At 40.5% G+C, this 13,870-nt stretch overlaps 2 protein-coding genes across 3 annotated transcripts; one reads left to right on the top strand and one right to left on the bottom strand.

Annotated features, from left to right (window-relative positions):
• Positions 1–397: 397 nt before the first annotated feature.
• Positions 398–6,709, top strand: RB195_006993 (uncharacterized protein; the record flags this gene model as incomplete). The annotated part of the gene is made up of 7 exons (XM_064180384.1): positions 398–547; positions 775–848; positions 3,328–3,558; positions 4,441–4,552; positions 4,618–4,698; positions 6,129–6,256; positions 6,634–6,709. The coding sequence occupies 7 exons, from the start codon at positions 398–400 to the stop codon at positions 6,707–6,709; spliced, it is 852 nt and encodes a 283-aa protein (XP_064037260.1).
• An 850-nt stretch (positions 6,710–7,559) lies between these two features.
• Positions 7,560–13,770, bottom strand: RB195_006992 (uncharacterized protein; the record flags this gene model as incomplete). 2 transcript variants are annotated; one of them, XM_064180382.1, is made up of 19 exons in its annotated part: positions 7,560–7,625; positions 8,338–8,446; positions 8,508–8,588; positions 8,655–8,763; positions 9,042–9,147; positions 9,257–9,340; positions 9,399–9,511; positions 9,572–9,732; positions 9,796–9,897; positions 9,965–10,149; positions 10,726–10,875; positions 10,929–11,112; positions 11,181–11,281; positions 11,382–11,502; positions 11,630–11,817; positions 12,811–12,970; positions 13,028–13,245; positions 13,430–13,573; positions 13,678–13,770. In XM_064180382.1, 19 exons carry the CDS (start codon positions 13,768–13,770, stop codon positions 7,560–7,562), a joined length of 2,475 nt encoding a protein of 824 aa, XP_064037258.1. The 2 variants fall into 2 exon arrangements, with proteins under 2 accessions (XP_064037258.1, XP_064037259.1); XM_064180383.1 differs by having other exon boundaries at positions 9,257–9,337.
• Positions 13,771–13,870: the final 100 nt, after the last annotated feature.

Below are 13,870 nucleotides of genomic sequence, written 5' to 3'. Positions count from 1 at the left end.
TATAAAAATGTTGCAAGTTGATACTGATAACTGCGGACGGGAATGATCGAAGGTTCGAGTCCGCCCTAGTGCAAACCAAGCCCCTCATCCCTTCGGGGTCAATAAGTTGGTGTCGGACTTGTCTGGGAGGATAGAAACACTGACCTGACGAATTGGCTAACCTCTAGAAGCCACTGTATCGGTTAGAGATGCCCTCGTAAACCTCCAACAAATCTAAATTGAGGTGGACACGTTGTGGTATCCCAACCCGATTGTTTAGCACCAGACACTTCATCCTTTTACTTTACACTAATATTTACTACTTTCCTCCACTACGAAAATTTCCGACAGAGCGTCGAGTATTTGCCAAAAACCCACGCGACCACACTGAATCCATTGATGCGAACTTCCGCTGGAAATGGCGCGCAATATCCACACCTCCTACGTTATCCATGCGGCCGACATGGTTCTTCAGGAGGCGGACGACTTCGAAACATGGGAAAGCCGTAATCTTGCTCGAATTGTGCTAGCAAGGATCTTCGGAAATGTGATCGTTCGTTTTCATAAGGTGCGCTGGACGGACGTTATTGCATATTTTAATAGTTATTAGTTCAGTTTACTGATTTACTAGTGCTGTAGTAGTGTATTGCATTATACTATATCATATTATGTACCATTTTATTGTGTATTGTGTTATATTATTGTGTTATCATTATTTGTTCATTAGTTATCGATTCATTATTAGTTTATTAGTTACTAATTCCTTCTCTTATTTATTTTTTCCCACTCTTTTAGCAGAATGAGAGGAAAGCCCGTTCACCGCTCCCACCATCCCCAATACCACCACGATCAGGACAAGAAAGGGCGAGGTATGCAGGATTTTCTGCTTCCAAAAGATTGATAATCATTTAGTTCGGTATTCTCAATAGTAGCACGAAATACAAAGGAATACTACAAAATCCGTTCAGGAAGCTATAGTCGGGTCAAAACGACATGAATCACGAGTTTAGTTGCGGTGCATTCGCGTACGCGCTCGAAACAGCGCGTTGGCGGCAGCGGTTGGGACCGAGTTGGGACCGTCGCAAGCTGCAGCAATGGATGGTACAGCGAGGTTTCCTCTACGCTCCTAACCGCTACGGTCCACCGCACTTAGCATTTTCTTAACATCAAATTATTTGGTATTGAAGCATTAGATTCCATGGTATTGCAGTGATTCACCAATTGCCGTATGTAGAATTGGCGAGAATTCCTTGATTTTTTTGAACAAAATTGGTGTCGATCAGATGCCCATGCACAGGATAAGGCGCAGTTCTTTGGGGTTTTGCAGTGACTGCACAGGCAACGGTTTGAAACTGTCCTGACGCCAACGAAGCTATTCATCACTTCGAGGTATACATGATTAGGCAGTGAACATTGAAAGATTCTGATTTGAAGTGAGCACTTTGGCGCATCCCAGGCGGATTGGTCTGCCAGACATTTTGTCCATTTTCATCCTGTATAGTCGGTGCCGAATCTGCTAAATCCAGTGGGTGCGATGTATCTTTTAATTGGCAATTTATATATGTCAATATCGTTAAAACTCAACTGAATATTTTTGTCGGATTTCGATCGCACCTGAAAACGTGGAAAAATCCCTTCTTTCGTGCGAAATTTCTGTTTGCTTCTATTATGTTTACAAGTGCAGTTGCCATGCCATGTTGTCCACTAGAAGAAGATGATATTCTGGAAAAGAAGATAATTAAACCACGTAGAAACAAGCAAACAAACACAAACGAACAAACAAGAATCAGCCTCTAGGATGCGGATGGCACTCACTTAACCATTACGAGTGTGAATTCGTGGAAAACAGGCGCATTAACAATGCAATCCGCATCTTCCTAGCAAAAACACCTACACAGTTTCTTTAGTCGTGCGAGTTTTTAAACTCTCGCAAATTCTTTGAGTATATCTATCATCGAGGTTCTGTTGCGGAAAAGATTCATTTTTGTAACTTCAAAACCAAATCTGAAATTTTGGGAAAAATGTGGGTATGGCCAGTTTTTTTTTTACATAAGCAAAACAAATATCAGAAAACGTTCCCGAAAATAGTAGATTCTCAACTAATATGAATTCCTCGGACCAGTAGCAGTGTAGGACGTTCACATGGCGTTTTCATTCACATTTCGAAGGAAAATCATCAAAAAAAAAGAATCTTGGATACAGTTTTCTGAACATCGATTGGATTTATGTTTTCTTGTTATGCCAACGAGGTTTTACTTTGACGTAACGTTTCAGCAGCTTCGTCTTTATCAAAGGCCTGGAAATGGTCCGAGATTTTTCGGTGCGTATCCCATCAAACTCCTCGTTGCAAGCCCTTTATCGTAGCAAGTATGCCAGCAGGAATTCCACACAGGATCCTTACAACCAACTGAACAGTCTCACCGACTAGCAGAGGTGGTGAACCACCGTGCTCTTAAAGATTGTCACCTAAGGCGAACGAGATCTAAGCACTGTGCAATATCCTTAAGTATTGGTGTACGGATACTGTTGAGGAGCTGCATACGGATTGATAGGCACTCATTCTTGTTATCCATGGATGGATTCGTGATAGAAATCCAAAATGCTTCTAATGCTTTCCTATAGGGTTGTCTCTCATAGTCATAGATACGTATAAATACTCATTACTCAAACACTAAGGTTTTCCACTCTTCCTTTTTTTCTGGAAACAATCACGACTGCGATTATCATGTGATTCTATTGCTGAGACCAAATATTGGGAAAATATATCCGGAATATTTTCTGAGCCCATTTAGTGGGAGGCTTCATGAGCCACTTGATACCAACTTTTATGCGTTTCGGCAAGACGTAGACAAAATTGGCAGTAGAATAGCGTTTTTTTTCTTTTGCTGCTCTCTCCAGTACAAGGACATCTCCCATATTGGATATTTTTATGGCATCTATTTTCTGCTAGCGTACCTACGAGGCTCTTAGATAGGGCCTTCAGGATTCTGACGTTTTAGCTTTTCCGCCGTCTTCAGAAGCTAAAAAAAAACGTCCTTTTTCTATGTCCTCTAAAAAAAAAACCTTTTCTAGGCATGGAAAAGCGTTTTTTTAAAAGAAACGTCCAGCTAATAACTATCCTATCGAAAAACCACGTTGTGAAAACAAAACAATAGAAAATATAGGCAAAAGTATGCCGAGGTCTCAAGAACGTTTGAGTTACTGCTATTGTCATGACTGCAACGGAGAATCTAAGCGTCGCAAAATCATGGCATGATTCTTGAAGACCATATACATTGAAGATGAAATCAGAAGTGAATTTACCACAATTATTGTTATGATTTTCAAACTTTCTATTGTGAATTTCAGTACTCCTTACTATCGACGTTTCGATCATCAGCACAGTATGTCAAACTTTATGAGCCCATTTGGAGAGGATCATAGTTTTGTCTTCGCGCCTCGACAACGAACACCACAAAGTGAGCACGGTTCTACTCATAGTTCCATCGATCTTCTATCAGACTCACCGGAATCGGGCAGTCCTTCAAACATTGACCAACCATTGTCAACTGCGCCGGCAACCTACCTACCTTATTACAGGTTAGCCCAATTGCGACAAATCAATCGATTGATCTAATACGGGGCATAGTCGCTAGCGCTTATGTTTGTGCGGGTGATCGCATGATGACCCGTTCTACACGTTCTTAACGTACGGCGAAAGTGTCTCTGAAGCCTATCATGCTTCAATCGAGGGGGTACAATGACAGTTCCGGCAAACAAAAGTATAGAGTGAGAAAGTGTAGACTGAGAAATTAGCGCAAATTCTATGAACACCTCTTCTTTTCAACGAGATGTATCCGCGGGATATGCCAATGGCAGGATTGGGGAGGTGTGAAAGTAATTAAAGGCATCACCTCACGAATCTGAGGTGGTACGGATTTCAAGTGGAGTATTCGTATACGGGATAATAGACCATGAAGAGGCGGGTGATTTCGTTTCTTTCTTCCTAATTGCCGTAAGAAACGGCCCAGAAGATGCGGCGCGCGCACAAGACTAGCGCGCTCCAATCGAACTCGTCGTAGAAAATAGCGCACCGGAACGCTCGAAGCCGTATCTTCCGGGCCTTTTTTTACGGCAATTAGGAAGAAATGTACGGAATCACCCTTCTCTCCATAATCTACGATCCCGTAAACGAATACTCCATCTGAAATTCGTATCACCTCAGATTCGTGGGGTGATGCTTTTAAGCTCGATGCACCTGCGTCAGCAGCTACGCCCAAAACGATGCGGTGGACCGTTGCGGTTAAGGTCGAAGTGGGACACTTGCTAGCACCATTCATCACTGCAGTTCCCTTCGATCCCAGCCGCTATCTCCACCGCAGCGCTTCGAGCGCAACCACTTATGCAACTGCACCGAAATACATGTCCTTTTGACCCATGTGTACTTGCACCTATACCTACAAGTAATTTCTGATTTAACAGACGATTCTCTAAAAGACCATTGCGAGATGGAAACAAAGATTTTGTGTGGATGACGTCTGGGCAATTCACGACTCAAGGAGGGAAGAAGAAGATCATCGAGTTTATCCGAAAGGTTCATATTGAGGGATTAAGTATGGAGCAGACAAATGGATCGCCATATTATCCTCTTCTTTGCAGAATTGGACAGATGACCCTCGCACGAAATTCTTTGTGGACCACATCGGCACCATATCACTTCCAGGCATTGCACGTCACAAGGTAATAGGAAACATCAACGGGAAGGGAAATAAAGTAAATAAGCAGATAAATAAATGAACGATGAAAAAAAAAAACAAATAAATAGAGGAAGGTTAATAGAAAGTTAATAAAGTAGGTACTTGATACCTTGCAGCCGTGCAAAGAGTCTTTGATTCTGGTAGGACCTTGAGTATTAGGTTGATTCGAAGTAAGCTGCGTCCCTGGATGCGTAACATTCACTTACATATCTCTGTCCAAACATAATGTGTTCTGAAAAAAAACATGTACCAGCAGCAGGTATCAACGTTTGTTAACCTTCAAGATTTTGCAAAGGAACAGTGCAAACTTGCGCTTACGACAAGGACCCACTTTAAAGGGACTCCTTTTCTGCGAACTGGAATTTCGAACAATCTAGACTTATGTACTTCGAACTGAAATCAGATCTAGCCACACGCCTCCCTCTTGGTTCTTGCTGTTGTTGTTGTCGTCTGCTCTCTTCCTCTCGGCCAATCCTCTCTTTCTGTCTTTCCTTCCTTCTTTCTTTTTTTTCTTCCTCTCTTTCCCATTATGCAAAGGCACACAGGTTGTACATGCATTCTTCCAACGCAATGTACTTATTCTTTTTTAAAGGTTTTTTAAAAGTATCATAAGTAGGTTAAACTAGGTAAACAAATGCACACTTACAGAGAGAATTTATTTTAGAGTTACTCAGTGTCTACTAAAATAACCTCTTCCTGAAGATAAGAGAGATTACAACCTTTGCTGTACCTATGCACAATATTTCCAGAAAAACTCGGAAAACGATTTAAAGAATCAAAACAAAGAACGTGCCACGGTTAATATATCGTCACAAAATAATATTTCGCATTCAGCAGGATCAGAATTCAGAACTTTCTACTGCTTGTCTGAATTTTCCAAAATAATTCATCTTCTCGAGTTCTTTTTTGTTAGTATGATCTCTGAAGTACACTATAAAAAAGACAAATTTGTTACCTATTTATAGGGAATAAAATATGTAGCAAATACTTCTCGCAGACCTTAAGATGGCTACTAACTTCAACGCTATCTTCCGGCATCATACAGGCATAGGTGCTGTCATTTTCATGCCCTTAAAATGCTTTCTATTGTTTTCTATATCTTTCACTTTTTCCTGACACTAGTCTTCTTTAATTTTTTTGCTTCAAATAGTTTCGCAGAAGTGTATCCCTTTGGTAAAATTCAAGGAAGGTGATGTAAAAGCAGACAGAGCCGAGTTAAAACGATATGAGGCCAGTGCAGTAGCGTGAGTTGCTGCCCTCGAAGCGTCGCAGCAGAGCCAACCGTTGCGATCGGGGTGGGACCATCGCCAAACATTTCATACGCTCATTTTAGTTATGCCTCCTTAGGCAGCTTTTCGATGTATGCAAAAATCGCATTCTGTCTATTTTTGTTTTCGATCCACACAATTACAGTATGCGAGCACATGGCGAACAGCATTCACATCACGTGTTATCTACTTTTCTCTCGACGTCTCTACTATGCACCTCTGTCGTCCAATCGTTGTGACATTCACGTTTTCAAACGGAAAACGACAACACAGGTGAACACATTTGTTCACTTATTTATTTATTTATTCACATATACTGATGTCGCACCAGAAAAAAGAAACATGTTGTCTTGAGTCGGAACATTAAAAAGGAATCGGAACCCAGTTTATTGTTAGTGGAACAGTCCTTTTCATGGAGGAGAAAATGGCGGACATGTTTTCACCATACGGGAATTTCTACTGGAAAAGTAGTAATTTTCGGATAGGTAATCCTCTGAACTGAACAGAACTGAAAGAGTTTCTCCGAGAAACTCTTGAAAATGCTGTGACTACAGAGATTTGAAGACTTATATACTTTTATGAATCTGTTTTTTCCTTTTTGAAAACTTTGAGCCGCGTTCACATCTGATATGATGGATTTCGTATTTCAGACCAAACACATCTCAAAAGCATTTCGAAAACTTCATGAGAAGCCTCTATCCCTACGGAAAGGATAAAGTTGCGTAATCCAGAATACTCTCTTATATCTACTGCCATGAGCATAGATGCGATAGTCGGAGCCGATGCTCTGACCCCTTTACTTTTGACCTCGAAACCTCGTTGCGGAAAGGACCTTCTTCACTTGTCAAACAACAGTCAGCGAAATTACCCCCTTCACTTTTGGACGGCTATGGAAAGGACCTCCTTCACTTAAGCTGCACCCCATAAGCTGAACCCCCTTCACTTGAGGAGGGTCCGGCTTCTCCCTATCGCACCTATGGCCATGAGTACATCTTATTTTGATTGCTTTAGAAGTGTTAAAAATAAAGGTTTGAAGGTAAAGGTTCATATGAATATTTAACAAATCTCAAAGAATTATGCTCGTATGTGTGTGATCTACTGCGTGTTTAAACTGTGTTTGTTGTTCACTTTAAAACACTATAATAATTATGCAGAGTAAATAAGACAACGGCAGATTTATTAGTAAATTAAACAAAGACTAGAACGATTATGGCAGCGGCTATAAATCCAGGTTCTGTACAAGCATACATGTTAATTCAACAGTCGTTATAAAGAATTTTGAGAAAAAGAAAACAAACAACAAAAAATGAGATCATTAGTGTCCAGGGAAGAAATCAAATAAAACCATAAGAAATCTCCAGATTTAAATGCCAGAACTCTGAAAGAGGTTGTGGCTAGAAACGTTTCCAACAAGCTAATTATGCGACAGTGAAACTTCATCACATAGTAGCACTCTACAAACTTTTAAATGAATATCAACCATATCACAGCAGAAAATATACAAGAATCGGTTATAGTTTAGGCTTATAGGAACTGAGATTGAGGCTTCGGTCAAATCCAGGAGAACCCGTCAATATTACTGAAAGGTGGGCAGATGCACGGACGATGAATTCCAGAGCATTTGCGAGAGGTCATCAGGGATCTTAACCACAAAGAAGACTGAGTTAGAATTATCATTGCAGCATTAAGGAAAATTTCTCAAAGTGGAAAAAGATTATTTTAGTGTAAGAAGTAAAGTAAAAAAAAAATATTTTCAGAGAACAACTATAGTATTGGAGTGATCATGAAAGCCATGAATTGATCTCATTTTACTGTGATACGTACGAAAGAATGAAGCAATATAGACCAAGGTTTTTGGAGAGAAAACGCTCAACCTCAAAGACATCTCCTTTAATTTCTGTTCCCACAATTCTTACCGTTGTCTGACAGTCGCGGTGGTCCTCCTATTTTTTTAAGAACAAGATCTCCTTCACTATAACTAGAAAGGTGTAGACAAGAGCAAAAATTGAATTAAGAAATTATGAGTGTAAAACAGTACTACGCTCTAGACAGGTAGACGAGAACACTTTGACTTGAAAAATCATTAGCACCAACCAGTGGAGCGTCTTTTCTTTTGAAAATTTTCATTTTTGACACCGACAACTACAATCAGTGCAAATACGTCCAGACAAACATTTTGCCCTAATCTAAACACTAGAACAAGAAATAAGGAAAGAATTACTCTGTTTCAGATTCTCTCCCTTCAAATCTCAAAATTCTTAGTTTCTTCCATTTTCCACTCCGGCTTCAATTTTCAAGGGTTTTTGCAGCGACGTAAATTATGATTTAATAAAGCAAGTATTTCAACAACTCACTAGACTATCAAATGCAGCGGATGCAACGGTAAGCAGAGGACCGAGAGAACCCATAAGTGAGTCCATGAGAATGTCTAGCGATCCATTCACAGACTGCGCTTCGTCAGCACTTAAATAATTCGCTGCATAAGTACAAGTACTTGACTAGTTGAAGATAAACATATACGGACCGTGTGACTGCAGCAGCTCGGAAAGCGTGTGATAACATCCGGAAAGCAGCGCAAGAGTCAACTACCTTCGTCCCAAATGGCCTGAACGCGAAATCCAATTTTCAACCAACATATAGCTGTTTTGAAAAATCGTAAAAAGTTTGATACCTTTCAGGACTAGCATCAACCCTTCGTTTCTCACTTAACCACCATCTGACTCGTTTCTCGATTGCGCACGGCTCATAGTTTAACTCCGCTGTTGTCAGAGGTTCTGGAGCTGAAGAAAGCAAAACATAAACGAATACGATTTCCTGATGTTTTTGGATACTTTAAACAAAAAAAAGAACATGCTTGGTTTCAAACTAAAAGGAAAAAACACAGACGGAGGGAATTTTTATATTATGACAATAATTCGTCAAATAATGGCTTACAAGAAATTCCAAGTAATTTTTAACACTCCATTACCAGTTGTAAGAAACGAAACACACTTAATTTAGGAACACTCCAAACGAATCTGAAGAAAAAAATCGTTATGTGAATATAGCATAACTTCACCTGGCCTAACCGGCGCGTTTGCAATCGCTGAAGGGGAAACGCTACGAAGGATACCAGTCCCGATCTTGTCTCGCCTTCGCACATACTTGCGCTTCTGCCGAGTATCCTTTAAAAAACATTGAGGATACAGAAACACAGGGAATGTAGTGTGGCGAAAGATCATAGCTGAACCAAGTGTTGTTGCTGCTTACAGAAGTAACTGGAACAGCACTAACCTCTTTCTTTTCCTTCACTCCTTTTAATCGAATTTTTAGTCCATGTTCTTTTGGAGGGCGTCCAAGTTTCTTTTTTACCTCCTGCTGGGAACGATCATGATTTAAAGATGTGATGAACGTCCTACTGCACTAAAATGCTTACCTGTACGTTGCGTTCAACAATTAGAGTGAGCGGATCAGTGCCATCACTTCGCAGGGACTGGATCTCAGCAGCTGCTAGAGCAGCTTCTGCCTGTGAGGATAGTGAAGCTGGTCCTGAATTCGTTCAATGACAGGAAAAAATACATGAAGAAAAAATCATCAGAGAATTTATGCCTGTGTCCTCGTCTTCCTTCTCTTTCTGTGTTGTTATCACTACTTTCTTTGTACGGTTAGCACGGTTCCATCGTCCCTTTCTGCCAAGGTCTTTTGGGATTTCCTCGTGGCTCTTCACCCAACCATACCATTTCCGACATTTTTTATCAACACACCGCCATCTGGCAAAAAACAATCCGTTCACTATTTTTTGAGATCAAAGCACAGCAAACAAAGATAAATACCTGTGCTTGTTGCTACCACACATTTGTGGCCTTACTTGCCCGCTACAAAACGTACATTGTCGCTGTCCATTAGCTCCCATCACTGGTGTTTTCTCTACCTTGCTGGAAAAAATACAAACTAACACTTTGCGTGAGAAATATGCGACATTTTCAACTAAAAAAGACGAACTATTGTTTTGGGCGTCCTGTTCCTCTTCCTGGCCGCTTTTGTATCACATTGTTAGGCCCATTAGTAGCAAGGGAAGTTTTTTGACTTGACGGAGGCGAAAAAAGCGACAACTCTCGCGGAGGAGTCAATATTTTTTCTACTTTTGGCTCCCTCCCAATAGCCACATCGCTGCTACTTGTTGCACTCTGAAAATAATATTACGAATATTAACAGAATTGATGTGGAGCAAACCCGGAGCCCTGCATTTTTACCATTTGAAGGTTTTCATTTCTGGAGACATTGCGGGGCAATAGCGAGTGTTTTCTTATTTGACATATAGGTCATAGTTTACATAGGTTAGGCAGTTCAAGCAGGAATATCTGCCGATGTTCATTTATACCAATAACGATTCCGAATTAAGCAGCAATATAATCAAGAATCGAACAAGCTTAGCAGGAACAACCGGAATATGTCTCTTCGATCATGGCTTGCTTTCGAGTCCAAAAGCAAGCCTTCCTCTTGTTTCGTACTCAGCTCTTATTCTACTTTCGTGGTGGTCATCGAATGGCAGTACGCATCTCGTTAAAGGTTCAGTTCTGCGGTGTCTTGCCAACAATAAGATTATTGAAAGAAGTACGGAAACCACTATGTCATGGTAGTACATTAATCACAAATGCACTATTCCTTACCATTTCAGTTGGGCAAAACTTCCAATAGCAGAGCAGAATAACGGATGCTACACATTCGCAGAAAGAAAGCAACCTTCAAAAAAGCAGCCTAACCTCTTTTTTTATTCTCTTCTTCGGAGGAGAGCTAGGACGGCTTCGCTTGAGTCTCGTTGAAGACTTATCCTCCAATGTAAAAGAGTGTGTGCGATCTTCCAATCTCTCTTCCTTGACCAAAGCTGCATCAGAACGCTGTCTGAGTCTATTCTGCAACTCTCTCTCTTGAATTATTCTGTAGAACTTTAAAGAAAAAGTAGCACCTTCATAAGATTCTCAGCATTTCCATTTGGATGTAACACGACCTTTGACTCAGTTTTAACCCCTCCCATTTCGGATGAAGATGAGGCTGCTACTGCGGAGGTAGAGGCTGGTGTACCCAAAAGCGGCTTATTTTCGACAAAATTGGAAGAATCATTAAATTTCCTGCAGAATTTCGAAGTGCACCTGAACAGTAATAAATAAAGTAAGGATATTGTAGTTGATCAGACAGACTGAAGCAACATTTCGTTCACCTCAATTTTCCTTCGTAAGGTTTGCATTCACACCCACAAGCTGTACAAAACACTGCAGGTTCGGGAAGAGGTGCAGGCGCCTCTGGTGTACCTGCTCTCCCCTGAAAAATAAAAACAATAAGACATAGGAAACAAAAAACTCGTTGATTGGAATAAAAACAAAACAATAAGGAAAAAGAGGTTCTTTCGACTTTTAACTACCTCGCTGCTTTCAGATGGAATTTCCTCCAGTGTATGAAGGAATTGCTCAGCAGCTTGCTGTATACTAAGATCGCCATTGAAAATAAGCTCGTCGAAAACATCAGAAACACCCGATATTAACCTAGGATGGAAACAACATTCTAAAAGGTATCATACTGGCAATTTGCATGAGAAAAGTGACGTTTCGTTGTGTCGTTTTGCATTACGAAAATCCAGAACATAAAGCACCGAATGATGAACTGAACTACCTGCTTCTTCGTCCGACTTCACTAGCACTGCCTGACCGATGTCGTGACCGCGTGCCAAACCCGTTTAGCAAGAAATCATCGTAAAGCTTCGAGGAAGCGCGTGACCTCTTAGATCGATTCGACCTTATATCATCGTTGCCAAACAGGTTAAGTCCATCATCCACATTGTATTCGGCTCCGTCGTAGCACTAAAAACAAAACATTGCTAAAACAAAGGACAAAAAATAAACTACAAAATAATGGATCACAACGTGTACAGGTGAGTCATATATGAGCGGAAGTGTGAGTCAAGAGGTTACGCTATCGTTTTACGCGTACTTTTGCTATCTAAAACGTGGGAGAGGTAAGCTAGGTAATTAATCGCCACTAACAAAGCATTCCCAGATGTTTTGTTATGAAAGACAGTGTCAAAAACGAAGCAGGAAGAATAGCATTTGAGAATTTTGTGGTGGTGAAAGAAAACCGAAATGTTAAGGAATTCATGTACAGAAAACCTCATCAGTTAAATTCACAAGAAAAGAGTTACCAATTTTAAAAAGCGTTGTAAAAATATCCTTATTCAACTGCTACTGAAAAGTTATTACGTGAAGCAGGACTAATTTAGAGTGCAAAAACAAAAAAAAGTAGACAAAATGGACTAATACGAAAATATAAGGGACACCTAATTAAGAACTAAACAAACTTATGCACCTGTGAAATGTAACTTTGGAAAAGAGAAGAAAGACCTATCAGTCAAAAAAAAAAGCAAAAGCGAACCAGCAAGTAATTTTTAAAAAAGCAAAGAACCTCTATGACGGACGGGATTTGTCTTCGTTAAAAGCAATGTTAGTTACGAGCAGTTACAAGCGGTTTTTGTGATCCTCGAAAAATGTGTGAGACATTGTGTGTGTATAACTAGTGTGGCTTTGAATAGGTGCTTGTAGTGAGAAGTTAGTATCCTACTACGACAAGGTTGGTACACGATAAAATCCAGGTGTTATAAGATCAAATTCATGAGAGACCCGAAACTAGAAACTAAAATACAAGTAGTAGATAGAATTGCACCTCTTTTCACGCTCATATAGAAAGCATTTATCGATACTTTCACATGTCTCTTTTTTGCTCTTAGGATATAGTAGAGAGAAGAATAATAGGAACAAATGAGATAATGAAAGAATGTCACAAACTGCTACGTTGCATACCTGGAAATTATCGAACAGGTCAAAGCCACGTTCGTTGAATCCAACCAAACCTTTAACACGACGTGATCCAGCCGAACTACCGCTGTCCATCCGTCGTCGGTGCATTGCCTTGTGCAATTTTTTCAAAGCTGATGCGGAACTGCTCGCTCTAGATCGAGATCTGAAGTAATGCAGAAATCCAAACTAGGATGCCATCTGGAAAAGAACGCACTATAACCTGGTGGAGGCAGAATTCGCTCGACGTCGCTCAAACCCAGATAAGAAAGCATCACTTAACATCTTCCCTGCACCGGATCGAGTTTTTTCCTCTGCAGTACCCGAAAGCATTGGGGAGGGGCCTTTGCTAGATGTACTCGCTCCAAACAAAGGATCAGCATCGAGTGCTGTTTCAAAACCAGCCGCAACGCGAATTTCGTGAATGGCTTCATTGAATCCCTTAAGAAAAAAGGAAAAATGTAGGCGGACACAAGAAGAAAGAACTGCAAAGTAACTGGAACTCTAAGTAGAAAACATTTGATCAGTTTCAAGTGGATCATCGAACAAAAAGAACATATAAGAAGAAGGAACGAATACTATTAAAATAATGAAAAAATGCAGTATAAAGCGTTCAAAAACTTGCCTTATGCTTTCTAGGCACTTCGTGTTGCGCTTTATTTTCATAGTAATCACAGACATCCGAAGGTTTCATGAACGCCTTCTCTCCAGTGCCAAAGAATATGACCGGAATACGAGACAGTGGAGTATCCTTGTCTTTCTCTAGCACCTTAAACAGAGGAGAAAAATCACAATCGAATCGTTTCAATAGCAAATCAACACTTTAACGATAGTATACGAATCAAAACAAGAATCTACGCATGAGATCCTCACCTTAGCAGGCCACGGAGGAAATCCTTTCATCTTCGCCCATATCAAATCTCCTGGTTTCGGTAATGATGAGTCGCTTGACGACTGTGTATCCATTGTGTAGCTTGGCAATGTAAAGAGCAAAGCAAATATATTTCTTTGCACTGGAAATGGTACCGTTTCCACACCAAGAACGATCAATAACAACTGGCTGGGA

Source organism: Necator americanus, chromosome I (assembly GCF_031761385.1).
Source record: "Necator americanus strain Aroian chromosome I, whole genome shotgun sequence".
NCBI lineage: Eukaryota > Metazoa > Nematoda > Chromadorea > Rhabditida > Ancylostomatidae > Necator > Necator americanus.
Note: the sequence above shows the minus strand (reverse complement) of the source record. Positions and strands in the feature narration are given on the sequence as shown.